At 46.0% G+C, this 24,336-nt stretch overlaps 1 protein-coding gene across 1 annotated transcript in view; it reads right to left on the bottom strand.

Moving 5' to 3' along the window:
* The window catches only part of PRKCA (protein kinase C alpha), a 368,920-nt gene that overhangs the window by 209,007 nt on the left and 135,577 nt on the right, over nt 1–24,336 (bottom strand). Inside the window, exon 3 of the mRNA XM_032616229.1 lies at nt 5,767–5,849. Within this exon, the coding sequence (XP_032472120.1) occupies nt 5,767–5,849 (83 nt within the window). The remainder of the gene's footprint in view (nt 1–5,766; nt 5,850–24,336) is intronic.

The raw sequence follows: 24,336 nt of genomic DNA, 5'->3' as shown, positions 1-24,336 counted from the left end.
AGGATGCGTCAGGTGAATAAAGGCAGGGAGACTACGCTAAATGCAGACCAAACTCCGGGAAGCTGATGACCTCCAGGGCTTGAAGCCTTTCAAAAGACTCCCCTCCACCTTCTCCAATGTCCACATACCCAGCACACGGGGCAAACCTCCCAAGGATTGCGTTTAAAGAGTTGTTGAGCACTTGCGTCATCTTAAACACATCACATAGGACTCTTCTCTCCCTACACTTTTACAGATTGAAGGGGGTGAGTCCGGACATGATCTTTCACAGCAGGACTGAGATTGGTGTGAGTCTCTCTCTAAAAGTGACGCTTCGTGGCTCTTCTCACTGAAGGCGCAGGGAAAACAAAGTATGGAAAACAAGGATTTAAAGTGCTAATACACACGCACACACGTACGGAAGCATGTGCACACACCCTGGAGACCCAGGTACCTCGTGTTCCCTCTGGCAGGAGGGGAATCACAAGGAGACACAATTCTCAAGGGACAGAGGTTGTCCTAAGCACAGGGAGGGGCTCCAGACTGAAGGACAAAGGCTTCGAGCTGAAAATTTTAAAAGTGCAGGGAAGGGGCCTGAGGACGAGCCGGCCCCCTCAAACCCAGCCCAGCCGGCCTCACCGCAGCCCGGGCAGGGACGGGACAACCATCAAGGCAGGTGGCCAGCGGCAGCGGAAGAAAGAAGGGCACTCTGGTCCCTTCGGAAGAACGAAGTCACAGGGCTCGCTGCCCCCAAGCCAAACGAGGTGACACTCCCCCCTCCACCTGCCGTGGCCTGGCTCCAGTCTTAATTTGGGTGCGGGGAGGGCGAGAAGAGCTATTTCTAAACGCGGACCCTCTCACAAAATCCTGGACGCAGGGCAGGGGTGCTGGGCACGGCCCCGAGCTGCATTCTGAGGGTGCACACACCTGCAAGCCGCAAATTCTACACCAACTCAAAGCGCCCTCGCAATGTGAGGTGAGGCGTGCGCTGCTCGTCCTGGGCCCAGCCGCGGCTCCGTATGCCCGCACCCAGCTGTGAGGCCGGGCTCTGGGGACCCGCAGCATCAGCGAGCGAACCAGCCAACCCTCTCGCGTCAGCGTCTTTGAAAGGCTTCCCTCTTCTTTTCCCCTCGGGTGCACGGGCTTGCACTTAAAAGTCTCAAAAATCATGGCTTTTGTGTGTAGATATGCTGGGAGGGAATTTCTGGCCAAAGAAACACTGCTCGTCCACAGGGGTGGGGAGGGCTGGCCTGAGGGTTTTTTTGGGGGCGGGTGGTCCTTCCACTGAACCCAGAAGCCTCTTTCTCAAGGTTCCCTGCACTTCTGCATCCTTCCCCACCAGACTGCTCCTTGAGACGCGAAGACTATGTCTGCTCAAAAGGAATGTTTGTTTTGTTTTGCCTTTTTTGCGGCACGCGGGCTTCTCACTGTTGTGGCCTCTCCCATTGAGGAGCACAGGCTCCGGTACGCGCAGGCCAGCGGCCATGGCTCACGGGCCCAGGCGCACCGTGGCATGTGGGATCTTCCCGGACCGGGGCACGAACCCGTGTCCCTGCATCGGCAGGCAGATTCCCAACCACTGCGCCACCAGGGAAGCCCCAAAAGAATGTTTAACTCCCTTCGCATCTGGTTCCTGTAATCCGGGTACTCCTAGGTTATTTTTTCATTATTTTCCGTTCCTTTCCTCTTGAAGATGGCAGAGCAGTACAGTCTCTGTGGATTTCACAAGATTTGTGGCTTCCTTTGCCCACCCCTGTGGATGCTCTGGGTCCGCTGAGCCCAGTGAAGACGGTATTAAGGTGCACAGACACTGCGGTTTGAAAAAAGCTTGAATTTCTTTAATTTTCAGGGAACAAACGCTTGGGGGGAGTTTTAAATTAGATTTCCCTGTTCCTGATCCTTCCATCCTTGACCTGGTCTTTTTCATCCCCATCAGCACTCTTCTAAACATCTGAACAGAACTTTCAATGATGAAACCAGGTAGCAGGTTGTCGACGTGCTCCGCTGACCACAGGACCAGGCCAGGGACCCCTCTCTCCTTCCCTTCACAACCAACACCCCGGAAAGAATCAGCCACAAACCTACCAGGTATTCCAGGGCAACAGGACACTGCCCCAGCTCATTTAATTACCTTTCTTTGATATGCCTCCCTCTCCACATCTAAAAAATAAAGTTAACCTAGAAAAATCTCTAATACCCCTTCCAGCTCCATAATCCCATGATTTTAAAATGTACTCCCCATCCTCAGCTCAGCTTTATGTCCTGATACCTTCATGCTCTTCCAACTACTTCCCTGGTGAGTTCAGTCCGGGAAGCTTGCAGGTTTGTTCAATAAGTAAATTCATCCCGCACTCAGACGGAAGCCACATCGCACACCCTGGCTCCAGAAAGCCACCATCACGGTCTCTGGATGCCAAGGACCAAAAGGCAAAAGTTTCCCGTGGAAAAGAATGCACAATCCTTTTTGATCAAACAGGCAGGACTGGCCCATTATTCTGTACCTTTTTAATAGCTCACCCACTTCTTTTTTCTCTCAGATTCAATAAAGCTCATCTCGTAACTTAAATTTTGAATATATTAAAATGTGAGGCAAGTCAACACACACACAGATGAGCAGGGGCAGAACTCAGGGGACTCGGCGGATCACAGGGGCGCCTTCTGTTACGCTTCACAGCGAAACGCTCTTTGCTAACGCTCTGCATCTGGCCCCAGGCTGGGAGGAGGGTGGCCAGAGCAATCAGCCAAAACAGGATAAAATTCTGAGCCGGTTGTTTGTTATTGAGCTGCATGAGCTGCTTGTAAATTTTGGAGATTAATCCTTTGTCAGTTACTTCATTTGCAAATATTTTCTCCCATTCTGAGGGTTGTCTTTTCATCTTGTTTATGGTTTCCTTTGCTGTGCAAAAGCTTTTAAGTTTCATTAGGTCCCATTTGTTTATTTTTGTTTTTATTCCATTTCTCTAGGAGGTGGGTCAGAAAGGATCTTGCTGTGATTTATGTCATAGAGTGTTCTGCCTATGTTTTCCTCATAACAGTTTGATAGTTTTCGGCCTTACATTTAGGTCTTTAATCCATTCTGATCTATATTTTGTGTATGGTGTTAGGGAGTGTTCTAATCTCATACTTTTACATGTACCTGTCCAGTCTTCCCAGCACCACTTATTGAAGAGGCTGTATTTTCTCCACTGTATATTCTTGCCTCCTTTATCAAAGATAAGGCGACCATATGTGCGTGGGTTTATCTCTGGGCTTTCTTATCCTGTACCACTGATCTATAATTTCTGTTTTTGTGCCTTGATTACTGTAGCTCTGTAGTATAGTCTAAAGTCGATGGGCAGAAGACCTAAATAGACATTTCTCCGAAGAAGATATACAGATTGCCAACAAACACATGAAAGAATGCTCAACATCATTAATCATTAGAGAAATGCAAATCAAAACTACAATGAGGTATCATCTCACACTGGTCAGAATGGCCATCATCAAAAAATCTAGAAACAATAAATGCTGGAGAGGGTGTGGAGAAAAGGGAACACTCTTGCACTGCTGGTGGGAATGTAAATTGATACAGCCACTATGGAGAACAATATGGAGGTTCCTTAAAAAACTACAAATAGAACTACCATACGACCCAGCAATCTCACTACTGGGCGTATACCCTGAGAAAACCATAATTCAGAAAGAGTCATGTGGGCTTCCCTGGTGGCGCAGTGGTTGAGAGTCCGCCCTGCCGATGCAGGGGGACACTGGTTCGTGCCCCGGTCCGGGAAGATCCCACATGCCGTGGAGTGGCTGGGCCCGTGAGCCATGGCCGCTGAGCCTGTGCTCTGCAACGGGAGAGGCCACAACAGTGAGAGGCCCACGTACCGCAAAAAAAAAAAAAAAAAAAAAAAAGAAAGAGTCATGTACCAAAATGTTCATTGCAGCTCTATTTACAATAGCCAGGACATGGAAGCAACCTAAGTGTCCACCATCGGATGAATGGATAAAGAAGATGTGGCACATATATACAACGGAGTGTTACTCAGCCATAAAAAGAAACGAAATTGAATTATTTGTAGTGAGGTGGATAGACCTAGAGTCCTGTCATACAGAGTGAAGTAAGTCAGAAAGAGAAAAAACAAATACCGTATGCTAACATATATATATGGAATCTAAGAAAAAAATAAAGGTCATGAAGAACCTAGGGGTAAGATGGGAATAAAGACACAGACCTACTAGAGAATGGACTTGAGGATATGGGGAGGGGGAAGGGTAAGCTGTGACAAAGTGAGAGAGCGGCATGGACATATATACACTACCAAACGTAAAACAGATAGCTAGTGGGAAGCAACCGCATAGCACAGGGAGATCAGCTCGGTGCTCTGTGACTGCATGGATGGTGGGATAGGGAGGGTGGGAGGGAGGGAGACGCAAGAGGGAAGAGATATGGGAACATATGTGTATGTATAACTGATTCACTTTGTTATGAAGCAGAAACTAACACACCACTGTAAAGCAATTATACCCCAATAAAGATGTTAAAAAAAAAAAATTCTGAGCAGGAAAGGAGCTGCTGAAGATAGTCAACAGGCATAAACAGGCATCAACCAAGGCCTCCCCGAGGTGAGCAAGTCTGTTCCTGTGCGAGTCCGGATGTGTGTTACCATCTACGCGGAATATTAGGAGCCAACAGAGGATGCAGAGTAAGATCACAGATGCGATCAGAGCTGGCCGACAGGCCCTTTCGGGAATCGTGAACTTGGCCTCTCACCTGCTGCTCTCTCCCGGCCCCCTTCCTTCCTCTCCCACCCGATCTGCAGGATGGGGCTCCTCAGAGCTCTCTCCTGGCCTCTAACTTCTTTTCTTCTACCTCTGTAATCTCCCTCAAGGCAAGATGATCCACTTGGAATGCCTTAAAAAAAACAAAACCCAAAAAACCACCCAGAACAATGAGAACAAGCACCAAAGGTAGGAATCCCTTGGAGCAAATCATTTCAGTATTAGTGGCCAAAGGGGTGCAGCACACGCCATCCAGAAATGCCTACTCTCCCGGGCCTACCCTGCAATTGTTTTTTTCAGTTAAAAACATGACTTTCCATGTAACAGCTCAAGTTCCCCTCCACTGGACGTATTTTAGGCACTGGTGCTTCCCCCGCCCCCAAACTCCCCCTCTGCTCTGCTGACCCCGCTTTTCAGCCAACAAGGGATGCGACGGAGAGACTCAGCAGAGACAGGCAAGTTAGGTCACAAATCAGAGAGATGAAGTATTCACATGTGGGCAGTTTCAGAGATCATCTGTTCAGGGAAACAGACGCTGAATTATTCAAGTCACCAGGAGCATTTATAATACCTAATGAAAGGCAGCAAGGATCCCATGAAACCAGCTAGGGACAGTTTGTTACATCGGCCAAAAGCAGTGAGAGCCCTACTAGTTAATCGACCTTACAAATAAACCGAAGGGCGATTTATGTTCATTGTAAAATGTGTCAACATTTTCCAAAATAAACTGCCTTGTGTTTGTGAAAGCTACCACTATACATCTGGTAGATTTAGCCACTGTGCCACCCAGAGCTGAAGAGTACAAACAAGGTAACGGGAAATTCTCCTCTGAGCCTGGGATGGTCCTGCCAGGGTTCAAAAGGACTGTAAATCTATTCATTAGTAAAAGCCAAAGTTATATGCAACGAACTGGTAAGTCTTCCCATTAACAGTATGTGCCAGGACAACAGTAGCTCAGCCATTAAAAAAATCAAACTCGGGAAACACCCTCATCAACATAAAACAATGGTTTTCCAGGCTACTTACATCAGTGTCAGGTCCTTTATCTGCACCCGGACAAGAAAAAGTAACAAATTCATGGCACCTCTTGTGAACCACAAAACAGCAAACTGGTGGAGAGAAAAGAAAACTAAAATTAGTAAAATCTAGACTGAATATACAAAGCTTTGTTTTCCAAACAGGGCTACATACTGTCATAAGTCAAGTTAATTTCACTACAGAAAGAATCTCATAAACAGTAATCAGAAGGCATTTCATTCAAGACTCAGCCACATTTGGTTTTGGGGTTTTTTAAAAATAAATTTATTTATTTATTATTTATTTTTGGCTGCGTTGGGTCTTCGTTGCTGCACACGGGCTTTCTCTAGTTGCAGTGAGCAGGGGCTACTCTTCGTCGTGGTGTGTGGGCTTCTCATTGTGGAGCACGGGGCTACAGGTGTGTGGGCTTCAGCAGTTGTGGCTCGCAGGCTCAGCAGTTGTGGCACGCAGGCTTCAGTAGTTGTGGCTTGCGGGCTTTGTTGCTCTGCGGCATGTGGGATCTTCCCGGACCAGGGCTAGAACCCGTGTCCCCTGCATTGGCAGGCGGATTCTTAATCACTGCGCCACCAGAGAAGTCCCCACATTTGGTACTGACTGGACTCCTACATAACAGAACCACAAGATGCCAGCATGGACAGGGCCCCGGGAGACCTAAACCTTAGTTCCTCTTCTCTAAAGTTGAGGGGAAGGGCTAGGGATTGTAAGACAGTTCTGCCAAGGAATAAACCAGGAAGCAACACGTAAATTACTGTGCACTCTCCCCCACCAACACAGAGGTGTGTAAACACTGATAAACACTAGACCCTATTAGTAAGAGAATAATTTATTATAAATAATACGTGTATATCCCCAACTGTGGGTGCAGAACTCCCTTAGAAGAGTTCTGAACGTCAAGAACTCCTGAAGACACAAACCCAACCCACAGCAAACAGCCCTCTGAAGTGAAGAAAAGCTAGGGTGCATCCTCACACCCCTCTTGTATATGCCTGCTCGGCACTAGCTGGGAGGGGACCCGGCAAATCTACCGAATCCACGACACAAAGCGTTTTCCAAACTCAGCATGGTTTGGTAAGTATCCCCGAAGATGAATCAGTAACTGAATCATTAGTTACAGAAATTAATAAGTAACCTAAGATTTTTATGAAAAGTATCACATGGAAGATACAAAAAAAATAAATGACCGAGGTCACCCTTCCTTAAAAGCTTCCGGTTCAGCTCCAAAGGGCATAACCCACTACTCTGTTGTTCTTTGCTGAAGAGCACACTAAAAAACAATACTCCCTCAGAAATACTGGGTGAGGCCTCAGTCTTTAGTGAAGGCAGGCTAGAAATTCCCAGGTTCCTAGCTCTCGTCTACTCCCGCAAGTGACACCAGCAGTGCACCTTCCTGCACATGTGTCAGTAGATAAGGCCAGCTGAAGAGGGTCAGGCCCAGGAGAGGGTGGGAGAGGCTGGCAGGTTTGCCCAGAGCCAAGACCCTAAAACTAAGGGCGCATTTAGGGGCCAGTAAGACATTCAGGATATCTGTGAGGGGCACGGGCAGCCCCGAAAGGTGTGAGCCAGAAAAACAGACAAAAGCGGTGCTTCTGAAGGGCCAATGGTGCTGAGGCAAGAATACCCTGAACAGATCAGGCCGTAAGGGCCCGTGGAAGCCCACTGTACAGTCTGGGGAGGAAAGTGATCACCCAGCACTATTCAGTCTGTAAGAGATGGAGGTAAGAGACGTCAGGCAAATCGAAGAACTGATGGGACCTGCCAGCTGACCACAGACACCATTTGTCGAGCCTCCTGTTCTGTGTCACTCTGATGGGTCATTTCACCTGCATGATCTCACTGAGTCCTCATAACACTACTTAATATGCTCTGACGTCTACATTTTATGGAAGGGAAAACGCTGTACTGATCTCTGCCGTCTAGCATGTTACAAGCGCACAGTGTTTGCAGACAGAAGAGATGGTGGCAGAGGACAGATGGACGGAGAGATGAACGGGGCAGACAGAAAAGGGTCTTAGGTGCAGTCACCCTCCCCTATGTAGTGGAGCGAGGACTCTAAGGTTTGCTGGACCCCACAGTCCTTTCCCTCTACCACGTCCACTGGTGGACAGGAGAGCAAAAGATGCTGAAGGCGATGCCAAGATTCTGCACGTGGGTGCCAGGAAAATGGGTCCATAAAACATACTTTTAAGTATATTTAATAAATATATACACATAAATATATGTGTGTGTGTGTGTGTGTGTGTGTGTGTGTGTGTGTGTGTCTATGCGGGTGTGTACATATGAAACCTGGAGGATGAAGATGGGGGTAAACCATGTCAGGGAAGCAGGATAAAGGATGACTGTTTTCTTTTTAAACAGTTTTATTTTAAGATGGTCGTAATACAAGGTCACTGTAAAAGTATATCTTTTATAAAAATACTTCAGGCTCGGCATGAGCAGGCAGAACTGGACAAGTGAGGGAACCGTCCACAGGAAGGTGAACACTCAAGACCTCACAGGAGCATCCTTTCAGAAGCAGAGATAACCTGAGGAAGGGGTTCTCTCGGGCTGCTGCCCACTGGGCACCGCTGGGGCCCGAGGGGGGGTACTGTAAAGGAGCAGAGGAAAGAGCCCCTGGCTGCCCGGGCAGGGCCCAGACACTGCAAAGGGCAGCACTTCACTCCTAACAGCCTGCAGAGCAGCGGGCTTTCCCGGTGTTGCTGAAGCATCCCCATCGCGCCACTCCCTAAGGATGGATAATGAAGCAGCGCAGACGGCTCAGATTAATCCCATCAGCTTGCTCTCCCCACACAGAGTCAGCTTTCACTCACTGGGATTAGGATGATAAATCACTAAAGGGAGAGGGCCACGGGAGCCCTATTTCCTCATCACAGTTTATTATGGATACGGTGTTTTGAAGGGAAAAGGCGCATTCTGATTCCCTACTTAATCATTCAAACATTCGAGCCTTTCGTCTCTTTTTTGTCCATCTCATTCAGGAGGACACTTAAGAAAATCCATATTTATCAGATCCCTTTGGCTAGTTCGGTGTTTGCACCTGTCCTTTCAATCCCCATTTACCTGTCAGTGCAATTACATCTCTCCAGCTGGCCGTGTATTGATTGTACGCCTTAAATCGCATGTCCAGTTTTATCCTGAAAAGAACCGCACCCTCACTGCACAATATAATCCGAAAGGGCAGCAAAAACCCCAGCCACCCCAAAATCACTTCTTCCCAACCTGCCTCAGCGGCCCCTCTCGCCCCACCTTACATCTCAGGTGCCTGTACTCACTCCCCCAACGGGAGAGGGGGGAGAAGGGTCCAGAGAGCGACTCCCCCAGGAGAGTTATCAGGGGATGAAGACCCTGCAAGGCCCGTTCAACGACTCAAGATTCAGACTTAATGAAAAAGAACACACCAGCACCCAGGCCGGGGATGGGGGCTGATTAAGGAGAGGGAGCGGCAGAGACCCTCTCGGCTCACTCCAGCCCCAGCTGCGGGGAGACTGGGCGGCCAGGAAGAGGAGCTGGGCTGGAGCGGACTCCAGGCGGAAGCAGCACTGCCTGGAACGGCTGCCCAGGAAATGGAGCAAGGGCCAGACACTCCGAAATCCCTGACAGCCGGCCTTGACCTCTGGCTTCAGGTTCTAAACTAAGGTGGGTAATTCTTACTTTGTAAGACAACAGAACACCAACATTTGTGACGTCTTGCTAGTGCAGTTGAAGACTGAGGAAAGCACTGAATAGAACAAGAGAAGGCCCTGGCTTCACCAGGTCAGCACAGACTTCCTTGGGCTAACAATTAGGTGCTACTGTTTCTATCCTTTATTATTCGGAATTCTGAAAGTCTGCATCTCACCACGTTCTGCGGGGCAAGGGAATGGGGAGCATGGAGGGTCGGGGATCACACAGGACGCTTGCCATACATATGTGCTTGACCTTGGCAGGCAAAGGCGGAAGAAGTAGAGACACAGGGCCTGGCAGCTTCCTACCCCATGGTTTGTGTCCTGGAGCTGGACCCCTGGCCCCTCAAGGAGCCTTTGCTGAAGCAAGCCCAGGCTGGCCTATACGACTCTGAATGGGGTTTCATTTTCAAAGACTTTGGGTCACCTCTGCTTATATAACCAAATGAGAGGTTTGAAAATACGAAGCTATCCTGCAGCTTGAAGCCGCAAAGTAAATCTTCATTCACTTATTTTCTAAGCATAAAATGGCTTCTCCTCTAATGCTCTGTGATGCACTCCTGCTGGCTGGCAGTGACGGATGACACACGGCACTAAGCAAACGACATGGAGGACAAAAAGTAATCCAGACCACAGGCCTGGACAGACAGCGATTCTTAATGCTACCTGGCTCTAAAACTGAGAATACCCACTCTCCCGATCCATACTGCACGCTCATCTTACTTATGGAAGTAAAATGAACGGAAATTAAGGCGAGTTTTCGCCATCTGTCAAAAGTATGTTTCAGATACAGAACAAATAAGTCACTATGTTTGGCTCGAGAATTCGTAAAAAATCCCCCCCCCCCCCAAAAAAAATAGAGGTGTGTGTGGTGACGCTGACCTGTTGATGTTCACAGCGGTTCTCAATCACGATTGTTAGTTTCAAGAGAACAAAAACCAGTAGAGGGTGGGCTGAACTCCACTCAGAGAAACAACACCCCCTTCTGACTCTGTTCCCCCACCCACGAATTTGATAAGAGCGGGCTCAGCTCTAACTTGTCTTGGCCCATCACACACGCGGGGTGGACCCGAGTGCTCTCTGTGTCAAACGTCATCGTCACACAGACGGGCAACTGGGAGCCCGTGATACCGGACAATGTTTCCCAGAGTGATGGTGGGCAAATGCGAAGCCCAGGGACGCCTTCCATCCTCCATTCAAGCACAGAGCTCTACTTAAAAAGAAAAAAAGCATGTGGTGAACTGATGCCACAGGGCGAGGAATCGGCTGCACTCAAGTGCTTCTTGCTCATCAATGCAAACTCCTCCTTAAAAATGCCACCAACACGATCACACACAAAAAAGGCGATCAGTCACTACTTCATAGCTACTAGGAAGGCTATTATTAAAAGAAAGAAGAAAGCAAAGCACCAGGTGACGGTGAGGATGAGCCGAAACTGGAACCTCTGTCCACTGCTGGTAAGAATGTAAAACGGTACAGTCCCTGTGGACAACAGTACAGCTATTTCTCAAGAAATCAAACATAGAACTACCCTACTACCATCCAACGATTCCACTTTTGGGTGTAAAACCAAAAGAACTGGAAGCGGATCTCAAGCAGAGATTTGTGCCCTGGTGTTCGTAACAGACTCACTGCAGTAGTGAAATGTGGAAACAACGTTGATGTCCATCAAGAGGTGGACGGATCGACAAAATGTGCTCTATATACAACGTAACATCATTCAGCCTAAAAAGGAAATTCTGACCCCTGCTACAACGTGGGTGAACCTGGAAAACATGCGGAGTGCAACAGGCCAGTCGCAAAAGAACAGATACCATATGATTCCACTTGTATGAGATCCCTAGAACCCGTAGAGACGTAAAGTAGAACAGAGGTTATGCGGGGTGTGGGTGGGTACGGCGTTTGTTTTGGAATGATAGAGGATTTTGGAAATGGTAAGTGGTGATGATTGTACAACCTTGTGCCTATACTAAATGCCACTGAACTGTACACGAAAAAATGGTTAAAATGGTAAATTTTATGTTATGTATAGTTTACCATGATATAATTTAAGTAATGCGTCAAACTAGAGTGACTGACATTTATGAAGCTATAAACAAGGGGCACAGCTGTAGGGTCTCGCTTATGTGAATTTATGATTTTCTTGTGTTCACAGTGGAGTTACAGCTCCAAAACCAAGGAAGTATTTACTTCCATTTCATAAGATTCTACACAAAGTCCATGCCAGATCAGACTGGGGACATGGGGAAAACTGAGTTTCAGGGCCAAGGACTCACACAATCGTGTAGGATTAGAGATGCGCTCCTTTGACTCTCACATCTCACATGCATCAGTACCAGCGATGGAAACGAGGACCTTCACCCTGTGAGCCCGGCTTTCCTACCAAATCCTTGAGATACTTTGTCACTTCGTTACACGCAAAATGGGATCATCCCTGCTCACACTTCACAAAGATCGCCATGCCCACTGTGGGGAAAAAATACATACTGATGTGTCATTTTCCATTTCTTTTTAAACAATAATTCCCTTTCACCTCCAAGCCTTGAGACCGTATCATTTCAAATTCAGTTCACAGTCAGGTAACATGGAACAGATGCATCAAAACCTTGTTGTCCAAAATTAATGGGGTAAAAGCCATTATGTAACGAATCCTGAATTCCAAAAAGGAACCTACTAAATTTAATAGTTTGACTTCATTCAGAGCAGAAGATGGGTAGCTGAGCTTCTGCGAGTTCCTTTTTTTAAATACACAAATGGCTGTCGTCATGTGAGATGGTTTTAATTAAATTTTGCTTAGCTGGAAGGGATTAATGGAAGGTAACGTCACATCGGAACGCAGTGAAATGAAACTCTCTAAGGCGAGCGAGCTGCTTTCGGCTTTGTAGGGAAAGTAACGAAAAACTGAGCTTATATTATATTTGCACGTTAAACGAAAATTATTGGTTTCAGATTTGTAACAATGAAAACAGTCTTCTCGCGTGATACACATTGAAGTTGTATGAAAACAAATCAAATCAATGTGCTTTATCACATAGTATAAGGAATGCCATTCTTCAGCCGGCACACTGATTCTGCCCCTATGCCTTTGTGCACGTTCTCCCAAACAGACCCTGTCAAAACCCCTAATATTCCTATTTCTGACCAGGCAGCCCCCTTCTGCCCCTCCCCAGAAGAATCACCTTTAACGTCCTCTCAGCTTTCTCTCTAACGTCACCAAGTCCCACGGATGCTTCCTCATTTGCATTCCTCCCTGGCTGGAACTGAGATGTACTCTGAAGAAAGAGCTGAGGAACTGAACCCGAGGTGTGAAGGAAGGGGAGCCAGAGGTGGTCCCCACATTCTTAGCCAGAGGATCTAGGCCAAGAGTATTGCCATGCTACAGCCAAGACGAGAGCCCTGAGGTGAAAGGAGCAGAGAAGACCAAGGGGGAAGAGACAGACAGACAGAGACCGGATCTCAGTGTCGGTGTGGCACTCGCCCTCCAGGTCCGTGATCCGTCGAACACCCTTTAACGTTTTCACTTCCTTCACATACACCTGTACCTTCATACATCCCATCTAATTTAATACACCTGGATACAGAAGCGCGTGTCATACATGCTTTTTATGGCTAACGCCAGCTGGACCCGAGCTGTCTGCACCTGCAGCTGAAGGAGCCTGAATGACAAAGGGAGAACCGGCAGGTGGTGGAAATGAACGGAGGAGACCAAGAGGCAAGAAAGAATCGACCTGGACGTGGGGACCCGCAGCACGGGCCAGCTGTTCATGGGAATTACACTAGCTGAAGGAGGAGAGACTTTTCCCTGTGCCGTTGTTTAAACAGGGGCCTCGGGTCTCGACAAGTTGCACATGACGTCCTGGGGGGTCACCAAGATACAGTGTCAGGCAGCAAGAGAACTTCAGAGCTGGGGGTCAAAGGACAGCTGGCGACCGCAGACGACAGTCTGAGAGGCATCACTTGACTGACAGCTGAAGGCAAGGCAGTGAGTGAGGACTCCAGGAAGGGGGGGTCCTGTGGACACCCACCTTTGCAGGTGACGTGGAAAGGAGGTGGTGGTATGAGAGGAGAGAGCGCGGGGGGCCTGGAGGGGCTGAAGGAAGAAAGGATTTTCTACAGGAGTCTCCAGAAGAGAAGCTCCCTCTGCAGCCGTAGAATAAAGCTAAGCTTTGATGGTTACTGGCCCATCACAGCCCCAGCGTCACGGAAGAATGTAGACGACAGCCGTGCACGTGCCGACAGGGAGCTGACAGCCAGTCTTCCTTCCTTTACTTATTTCAACTTCTTCCCATATTCAACTCAGAACTGAAATGGCATGGCCTTTTCTGATGCCAACTATCAACATACAGTAATAAAATCTGACTACATTAACTGTAGTATAAAGGCTGATCTGCGTCATGGAACCAAGAGCCTCCCTTAAAGTAGGGGACAAATCATGCAACAGTGTTTGAAGGGAAACCCTAAGGTTTGATGGTTAAGCTCAAATCTGCAGTGCTTTTGTGCCAACTTTAACATCATCTAAAAATCCAACTTTCCTTGTAACTTCTTAAGGGCATAAAGCCTTCCTACCCTGGCAACAAGAGCCCCTATCTGAACACCCACAACCCAGGACGCCCTTCAGATTTCCTTGTTTTGATGCTTAAACACTGCACACGTTCTACACAAGTGTTTATCAAGTCCATAATACCAGACTTCTCTCTACAACACTTTTTAACAATTTTTTTTTAGAGTTTTAGGTTCATAGCAAAATTGAGTGGAAGGAACAGGGCTTTCCCATGCAGACCCCCTGTCCCCACACACATACAGCTGTCTCTGTTGTCAATGTCCTCCACCAGAATGGGGCATTCGTTTCAACCGACGACCCTACATTGACATATCACCACCCGAAGTCCATAGTTAACATTGGGGTTCACTCTCACTGCAGTATTTTTAAGTCTTTTATTTCTCAGTCTGGAATGACTTCAACTGGGGTTTGTGAGGGACTTGCAAGGAGGTACGGTTGAACTGGGCTCTAGAACCACAGACTTTGCCTTCTCTCTCCGCTTCCAGTCTAGAACCCCCTCATTTTAGCAGAACAGGACTTGTCTCCTCTGCACTGAGGTAACTCACTTACAGGAGCACAGGTCTGCCTGCTGTAAGGACACCCGAGACTGTACTCTTTCAGCAAAATGCATGCCACTTGTTTTAAGAGCACCCCGAATCTTTCCAAGAATGGCGGGCAAAAGAAGCTGCAGCTCCAGAATCCTGGGAGGATGGAAGGTGGTAAATACACTTAGGAATCATGCTTCAATTCTCAATGCAAATGAAGAATGATCTCCTACAGTGTAGACGAAACCTCTAGCTCCTAACTAATCCCATCTCGCCTGGGGCACAGCACGCAGCAGGGAGAAACCTATCTCTCGCTAGGGCTGTGAAAATGCTGCACTGGGACTGAATGTCAGGGAAAGTAACTGGGGGATCTCTCCTTTTCTCTGGCTCTATAGCCAAATATGTGTTTTTCTCAGTGGGTCTGTGCAAGGCTTTGGGGGAACTTCACTCTTATTCAATTACTCAGCACATGTTTATCAAGCACCTCCCGTCCAGCCCCACTCCCCAGGCAGGAAGGTTCAAGGATGGTGTCTGCCTTTAAGGAGCACAGGGTCTAGTTAAGAAAAACAACATGTAAAGGAAGAGGTGTCTCTCGCATCTTCTCTGTCCCTCCTCCTCCCTTTACCTCCCACTTTTTTTCTACTTCAGTTATAATGCAGAAACCAGGGTATATTTTATATTATGGAGCAGTTTTACCTTTCTCTTTCTTAATTTTAATAGTCACAAATTGTAATCTCCTTCATTTACCTTTAAAAAATAGGATGTCTTCAATTTCCTTTAACAGACTCCAGCAAGAAAAAAAAAAAAGGATAAATGAAACAAGATTGGCAAAAGCCAACAATTACCGAAGCTGTGAGATGGGTATACAGTCTTCATTCCCTCTACTTTTGCAGATATTTGGAAACATACATAATAAAAGGCTAAAACACAAGTTAAATGGGGTCAAGGTCTTCTTCTCCCTCCGTTGGTCAAAGGCCCTGAAGAAATTATGTCACTATATTGACGAAGAGTTAATCAGAGAAAGCGGAGCAGAGACGTGTAAACTAAGTTTCTTTTATACCTACTATGTCAAGGATCATCAGACAATTCCACAGGACAGAATTTACGATCTTGCAACAGTTGTCTTTCAAGTCTCGGAAGCACACTCAGTGGAATTTATTGGCATTTCTACCCATCTCTCTTACCCAGAATTGCCAAATGACAATGTCTGTCATCTCATCATTTCAGGCATTAGCCATACTGTCATGGCTTGAACTGTGTCCTCCTATACCCCACAATTCATGCTGAAGCCCCAATCCCCAGTACTTTAGAACATGAAATTATTTGGAAATAGGGTTGTTGCAGATATAGTTAGTTAAGATCATACTGACGTAGGGTGAGCCCCAATCCAATATGACTTGTGGCCTTATAGAAAGGGGAAATTCGGGCACCCAGGAAGGATGTCCTGGGAAGATGAAGGCGGAAGTCAGGTGATGCTTCCACAAGCCAAGAAGTGCCTGATTGCCAGCAAACCCTCAGACCAGGGGAGGGTCATGGAATAGATTCTCCCTCTCAGCCGCAGAGGGAACCAACCCTGCTGATGCCTTGATTTTGGACTTCCAGCCTCCAGAACTTCTGTTTAAGCCCCCCAGTTTGTGGTACTTTGTTATGGCAGCCCTAGAAAACTTATATATACACACATATAAACCAAGGCAGTATCTTGAAAGTAAATAATTCAATAAATGAAAAGTGTATTTAGATGGGTACGTGTGTGTTTAAGAAAATAGCAACACTGTGCTTCTCAAATGGAACCCGGGTTACTAAGAGAAGGTTAAGTCTACAGTGTCCAGGTAAAGCTTCATACAAAAATCAACTTCAGGAACTTCCCTGGTGGCACAGTGGTTAAAGATCCACCTGCCAACGCAGGGGACACATGTTCGATCCCTGTTCTGGGAAGATCCCACATGCCGCGGAGCAACTAAGCCCGTGCGCCACAACTACTGAGCCTGCGCTCTAGAGCCCATGAGCCACAACTACTGAGTCCACGAGCCACAACTACTGAAGCCCGCCTGCCTAGAGCCCATGCTCCGCAACAAGAGAAGCCACCACAATGAGAAGCCCGCACACTGCAAGGAAGAGTAGCCCCCGCTCGCTTCAACTAGAGAAAGCCCGCACAGCAACGAAGACACAACGCAGCCAAAAATAATAAATAAATAAATGTATGCCTTTATGTATTAAAAAAAAAAAAAACTTCAGATTTCACCTAAGGGAGATGAACAAGAGCAGCCTGTAACAGCTCCATGGAACAGCACATCTGTGTCTATAAAATATACCTGCATCACCGGTGAACACTGAGGACAGCTTTAAGTCCAAAGCAGCAGGGAGCAATTAACAAACTCGTGAGTTAGGGCTCTGTTCACACTTCCACAGGAAAAAATAAGGGCCCACAAAGATTATGGGTGACTGTTGGTTAAAAAAAAAAAAGTTATTTCAAACCTAAATTGCTGGTGAAATGGAAATGGTGTAATTCAAAAACATTGGGGGCATTTGTTCAGACTCATTTGCTCATGAGTTTAATAAAGTCAGAACTCTTAAAGGGTTTAATACAGAAGTGTCCTCGGAAGTCCCAAATTGAAATCATCGGCTTTTTTTCCCCTATGTCCTGCTTTATACATTAGCTAGTATTTGCAATCAAAACTGTAACAACGATCCTATCTGTAGAACGCTTGCTGATTATGTAAAGTACTTGCTCAGTCTTTAGTGGTGATGTAACACACGTTCCCACACAAGTATTAAACCACCCAGAAAACAAGCACTTGGAATCCTCAAGGGTCGAGGAGCTCAGAGAAGTAAACTCTAGCATTCACCTTCTTAAAAGGCGGTAAACATCACTGAGGATCCGAGAATAACAGAATCAGAGGAGAGTTCAGACTCTACTGCAGTAGTTTCCAAACTGTGCCCTCTGGAAGCTTTTTTTCTGGGTGGGGCGGGAAGCTGGGCAGGTGGGTAATGAGGTCATGACTCTCCCCACCTCGATTCTTCTCTTGTTTAATCCTAGGCTACAATTTCATCCTTAAGTGAAAGCTCTGATATCCTAGCAGCCTCGCGAAGAGTCAACATCTTCAGCACATATCTGTTCAGGAAACAAGCCACTTGGTTACGAGCTGAAGGTCGGGGTCAAGCCAAGAACCGTGTCTATCTCTCTGGTGTTTGTAAATTTCATAATCTATATCAATCTTTCAAAACAAAGCTGCATGTTCGTCCATTCGGCCACTCCTTCCACAAATACCCGTGAAGCGGCCAGTAAAAAGCCAGGAAGGCGCGGAAGGACTTGGGGCTTAATGAAGCACAATTCTTTGCAGACATCTGCCTACAAGAGATGCTGGAAACCAGCGGCATCCTCCCCAGGCAGGAAGGCTCAAGGACGGTGTCTGCCCTTAAGGAGCACAGGGTCTAGTTAAGAAAAACAACATGTAAAGGAAGAGGTGTCGCTCACCTCTTCTGAGAAGAGATGGTGAAAATCCTGAAAGCAATATCAAGAAAGGTGCTGTGCTAGATGGCGAGAAGAAGCATCAGTGGAAGAGCAGAGACTGGCCTCGGAGAGAAGCAAACAGAGCCTGAAGCCCTGAAATCTGTAAGGCGGGAGCGTTTCAAAAAGGAAGTTTTCAACAGCGTCACTCTCACAAAGAATCGGGAAGAAGCTGACTGAGGCAAGTCTATCAGATCAGGGACTGGAGGGTCATTGTCACACACAGGTCCTGGTTTGGGTGGTGGTAAAAAGAGATATCAGATATAGAGGTTAATATGATATCACTCAAAAAAAAAATATGGTATCACTCATATGTGAAATCTGAAATACGACACAAATGAACTTATCTACGAAACAGAAACAGAGTCACATAGAGGACAGGCTGGTGGTTGCCAAGGGTGTGGGAGGAGGGGTGGATTGAGTGTGGGGTTAACAGATGCAAACTATCGTATAGAGAACGGATAAACAACACGGTCCTACTGGAGAGCACAGGGAACTACATTCAATATCCTGTGATAAGCCTTAATGAAAAATAAGAAAAAGAGTATTTTATATATATATATATATATATATATATATATTTATAACTGAATCACTGTGCTGTATACCAGAAACCAACACAACACTGTAAATGAACTACACTTCAATAAATTTTTTTTTAATTACAATTTAAAATACAGTGGGTAGCAGGAAAGCAGGCAGTAAAGAAACAGAGGCAGTAGACAAGAAGCATTCAGTTTAGTTAAATTCTGGTCAACAAAGATTTATTGAGCAAAAGCTACATCCCACGTGGGGCGCTGGGCCCTGATGATGGGAAAGATCGATAAGGCTCAGGTGTCCCCAAGAGCTTTGAGTCTAGTTTGGAAAACAGAGTCACAAATAGGCGATTTCAAGATCAGGAAGTAGGTAAAGCCAAGCCTTCCCAGTGTGCAAAGGCTACAGAAGGCTCTGATCCAGGCCTCAAGTGCACCGAAGACTCGTGGTAAAAAATCATACTGTTGGGGGGCTGAAAAAAGACAAAAGGTCAAGGGACACTCCCCCCCCCAGGTGAGTGACAGAGTCTACAGTTAAATCTACGTGAAATTATGAAAACAGGCTTCGGCCACCTCATGTACACTATGGGGCAGGTAGGGGGCACAGGAAAACTCCAGCACTGATGGAAAGGAACGTGATTCATATCAACCAAGAAAACACTACTTTTGGTCATGGTTCACAGAAGGAAGTTATGAAGTTGCTCCAAATCCTTTAGTAAACACGCTCATTTCAGAATCCAGCGCTTTCTTTCGTCTGTTTGTTTTAGCCATGACGTGATTACAAAGCATCTGTGGGTAAAGTTAAGGAAAAAGTGTTTCCTATTTAATGTTCTGGTTTGGCTTTGATTTCAATCAATGTTGGAATGGGGGTGAGAACTGTCTCCGAATGAAAGGAGGATATTAAAGTTTAGTTAGAAACCGCAGGACACAACGGCAGACACAGTACAACGGTACTTCTGAAATTAGAGGGCGGCCACAAGGCAGTGGCAGCTTTTAATTCTTAGAGATAAATACCGGCAGAAAGTTTCCCTAATTAAAACACTTTCACTTTCTTTAGATTACATGGAGCTTACGTGACCAAAAAAAAAAAAAAAAAATCAGTCCCCATTATTATTTGAATTTTTACCCATCAAGTATTTTCCCTCTGCTTATCTTGGACAACAGTTCACAAGAAGCCATAATACACTAATTACCTCTCTTTTATCAAGTATGTAGGGAACTAATAAATCATCAGGGATGTGGAACACAACATAATTACAAAGCAATGAGGCAAGAAGTTTCCAAAAAGGAAATCTGAAGGTGTCCAAAGGATTCCATATGCCCACCGGTAAATGGTGAGGGCTGGGGAAAGACTCGAGACAAAGGAACCGGGAACATTTTCATACAAATAAGGACACTGGGCAGAGAGCAGCAAGGAAAATTAAAAAAAAAAAAAAAGTCAACCTTACAAAATGAGTATTACATTTCCAAATTGCATGCCAGAAAATATAAGGCAAAATAAGTTTAGAAATATGGTAAATTGGGAACTCGCTGGCAGTCAAGTGGTTAGGACACGGTGCTTTCACTGCCGCGGGCCCGGGTTTAATCCCTGGTCGGGAACTAAGACTGCATGAGCCGCCCAGCGCAGCCAAAAAAAAAAGGTAAATTGTTATCCAGAATTTTGACACCAGAGTGATTTTTAATCTACGCTTATACATAATACTTTTTTTAAAACTTACATTTGACAACAATCGTGATATAGAGCTGTTTACTGATTTTAAAAGTTGTACATGTTTGTGCACGGGGAAGAGTCTACAAAGATACAGACCAAACCGGTAAAGGGATGGTGTTTGGGAAGATTTTATTTCACTTTTCCCCCTTTTGTTCATCTACATTTATTTCAATTTTTCAACCATTAACTAAAAATATAACTTTAAAGATGATATTCATAGTAACAAGCTAAAAGATCCTGAAATGCTTTTTTTTTAACATCTTTATTGGAGTAAAATTGCTTTACAATGGTTAGTTTCTGCTGTATAACAAAGTGAATCAGCTATACACACACACACACACACACACACACACACACACACACACACACACACACAAACATATCTCCATATCCCCTCCCTCTTGCGTCTCCCTCCCACCCACCCCAACCCACCCCTCTAGGTGGTCACAAAGCACTGAGCTGATCTCCCTGTGCTGAGCTGATCTCCCTGTGCTACGTGGCTGCTTCCCACTAGCTATCTATCCTACATAATGCTTTTTGAATCATCATAAGAGGAAATTAGTAAGCACATATTTCGAATTAAATTTGTCTTAATACATATGATATTGCTTATATGTGGAATCTTAAAAAATGGTACAAATGAACTTATTTACAAAACAGAAATGAGTCAGAGATGTAGAAAACTTATGGTTACCAAAGGGGGAAAGGGGGGCGGAGGGATAAGTTGGGAGATTGGAATTGACATACACACACTATGATATATAAAACAGATAATAAGGACCTACTGTAGAGCACAGGGAACTCTACTCAGTACTCTATAATGACCTATATGGGAAAAGAATCTAAAAAAGAGTGGACATATGATATATATATGTGATTCACTTTGCTGTACACCTGAAACAACATTGTAAATCAACTATGCTCCAATAAAAATTTTTTTAAAAAAGAATTAAATTTGTCTTGTTATATAGTGTGACCTATCAGGTATGTATTTAATACAATCCCATGACTCATGGCGCTGAGTGCTCAGCCACGGGGGTCTACACAGAAATGAGAAAACACAGCTCTGTAAAGCTTGAGGACAGTAACAGAGACAAGCGCAAGAACCAAACAACAAAAGAAACAAAAAAGAACAATCAGACCTGCGATAACACCTCCTTGTCATCTGCTTAAAAACTTTTGGTTTTTTATACCAGCAATTCCGCACTTCGCAATTCATTTTTTTAAATGATCAGATATGCACAGAGATGTGTGGCACAGAGAGGTTTATAACAGCATTCTCTGTAAGAGCTAAAAACAGGAAAACAGCTAAGAGTCCAACAACGGAGATGCAGGTTTCCAGGTGTCCACCTGATACAACACTCGGCAGCCACACAAACTTACTAAAGCCGGTAAATGTCTGAGACACGGTACGAAACAGAAGGAAAGCCGGCTACTAAAGAGAACGGTGCACCTGTGAAAATGCACGCACTGTCCCCTCGCGGATGAGGACGGCACAGAGCCCGTAGGGCCGGCTCAACAAGAACTGCAGTCCACCAAGAGGCGCACTGCTGCCTCAGCGAAGGGGAGGGGGTCGCCGCTAACAGGTTTCTTTTGGGGGGATGAAAACATTCTAAAATAGATGGTGCTGGTGTTTGCACAACTCTGAAAATACTAGAGACCACTGACTGCACTGCAGACTTCAAATGATATTCGAGTGATCGTATATCATGTGAATTCAAATGACTGTATTGGGAATTATGTCTCAAAGCTTTTTTGCTTTCCTGTTTGTGTTCAAACGATTTCTCTTTTAGTTTTATTAAGAGACAACCGATACACAACATCGTATAAGTTTAAGGTATACAACCTAATGACTGACTGACACGGTGACACGATGACCACAGTAAGGTTGACATCCATCACTTCATATAGATATGAAAAAACTTTTCCATGTGATGAGAACTTTGCTATTTTAAAAAAGCTAAAATCGAACAGAAACAAGTATAACACTCAAAATAAACGGCCCTTGGCTGGCCTCGTTCCACAGAGCCTCTGAACAACAATGAAAGGCCATGCCTTTCCCATAATGCCTTATTTCCAAATTTAAAATAATTTTCTTAACATTAACATGTTTTTATTCTTTTGAGATGTGTTTTCCCCTAGATTTTCTGGACTTTTCTGAATTTTCTTTGAAATGGCTCTTCGTGGATATTTGGAATATGTTCTCGGGGATTTTCTGGATTTTTCTTTCCTGAATTTTCTCTGAAGTGGCTCTCTTCGTGGATATTTGGAATATGTTCTCAGGGATTTTCTGGGTTTTTCTTTCCTGAATTTTCTTTGAAATGGCTCTTCGTGGATATTTGGAATATGTTCTCGGGGATTTTCTGGGTTTTTCTTTTCTGAATTTTCTCTGAAGTGGCTCTCTTCGTGGATATTTGGAATATGTTCTCGGGGATTTTCTGGGTTTTTCTTTCCTGAATTTTCTCTGAAATGGCTCTTCGTGGATATTTGAAATATGTTCTCGGGTGGTTTCTGATGAGTGCGGGTGCAGAACAAAGGCTCCTTGGCCCGGCAGGACAGAAGGGCAGAGAGGCACACGCCCCCAGGGACAAGCTGACAGAGCTTCAGCCTGCCCCCCTTCTCAACCCCAAAGACCCCCAAAGTGTGACCATGTTGGTCTCAAAACGGGTCAAACTGCCACAGAGGGGGGTCACAAACCACGGCCTCTCCAGTCCAGGGCTGGTGGAAAAGCGGATAAAATTAAACCCACCACGGGCAACTACATGCATTTCCTTTACATCTTCATCAACAGCCATCAATATCTCTTGTTCCTTATGTGTGATGGTGCTCAATTCCATGGACCTTAATCAATACCTATAATTAGCAAATACCTGTATCTGTACAGACCTTCTGACAAGCAGGAGAGGGGAAATGTATCCCCTGATGAGAGCCGTGAGGGAGACCAGCTCATGAGAGACGGAGACAGACAAAAGGCTTTACCTTCTAGACCTTGGTGAACCCACATCAGGTAATCTTCCCAGGTGGGAAAATGGGCAGAAAATGGGAAACTGGGAAAGACAGTACATGTCCTGGCAGGCCAAACAAATCCCCCCAAATCCAAAGCTAGACTAGGGTGGTTCACAAGCTAGACACTATCAAGATGCCATCAAGCAATAAGGATAATTCAAATTCCCACACCTGACCTCAAAACTACAGGAGTGCAGAGAAGGACCACAGATGAAGAGAAGAAGATATTTAATTAGGACAATTAACAATGAGGTGGGGCTGCCCCAAGAGCTACTAGGAGGAGGGGCTGCATTAACAGAGGTAGACAATCCAGGATGGAGAAGATGTACCACACAAGTCTTTATTCCTCCCGAGGCCCTGCGTCCCTGTGTCCCTGCAGACACTCCCTGGTTTAGGTTGTCTCCAGGCTAGGAAGATGGTGAGACTCAGAACCGCAGCCTCAGGGGACCAGGCATCCGCCCAAAAGGGCAGGCTCAGCCTCCGGGAGCTGTCTGCAAATACTTGAAAGTCTGGTCTTTGCAGGGGGGATTAAGCTAGCTCTGTTTGTCCTGAGAGGTTGGAGGGCCAAAGCGTGGAAGATACAGGGTAGCAGATGTCAGCCACCTGCAGATGGTGATGTAAGGGCTGCTGGAGTGGAAGCGGCTGAGGGGAGAACCGAGGGGTCACCAGAGCTGGCTGTTTAGGTGGAGCCTGGAAAACCGGTGGGTGCAAATCCTGGGGAAGGCACCCCATACTCCACGTGACACAGATTCCACATCAACTTTAGAGTCTGCGTATCCACCTCGAAATCCTAAAACCACCGAATTCAACCAAAGCCACCCACTGCAATAATCCTGTTTAGGAAAAGTTTTAGTCACTCTCGACCACCTAAGTTGAAAGGAATAAACTTCTGGTACAGTCAACACATCTGAAGAGGACGCTCCGGCAGGGCCGAGGGAGCTTTACTTTCAGACATTTTAAACCTAAAGGCGGAGTATGAAGTCAGAAGCTGCAACCTGGGTCCTTCCTTCCCCGTGGGATTCGTTGCGGCTGCTAAGCGCACGCGGCAGCCCCAGC

Source organism: Phocoena sinus, chromosome 20, assembly GCF_008692025.1.
Source record: "Phocoena sinus isolate mPhoSin1 chromosome 20, mPhoSin1.pri, whole genome shotgun sequence".
Lineage (NCBI taxonomy): Eukaryota > Metazoa > Chordata > Mammalia > Artiodactyla > Phocoenidae > Phocoena > Phocoena sinus.
Note: the sequence above shows the minus strand (reverse complement) of the source record. Positions and strands in the feature narration are given on the sequence as shown.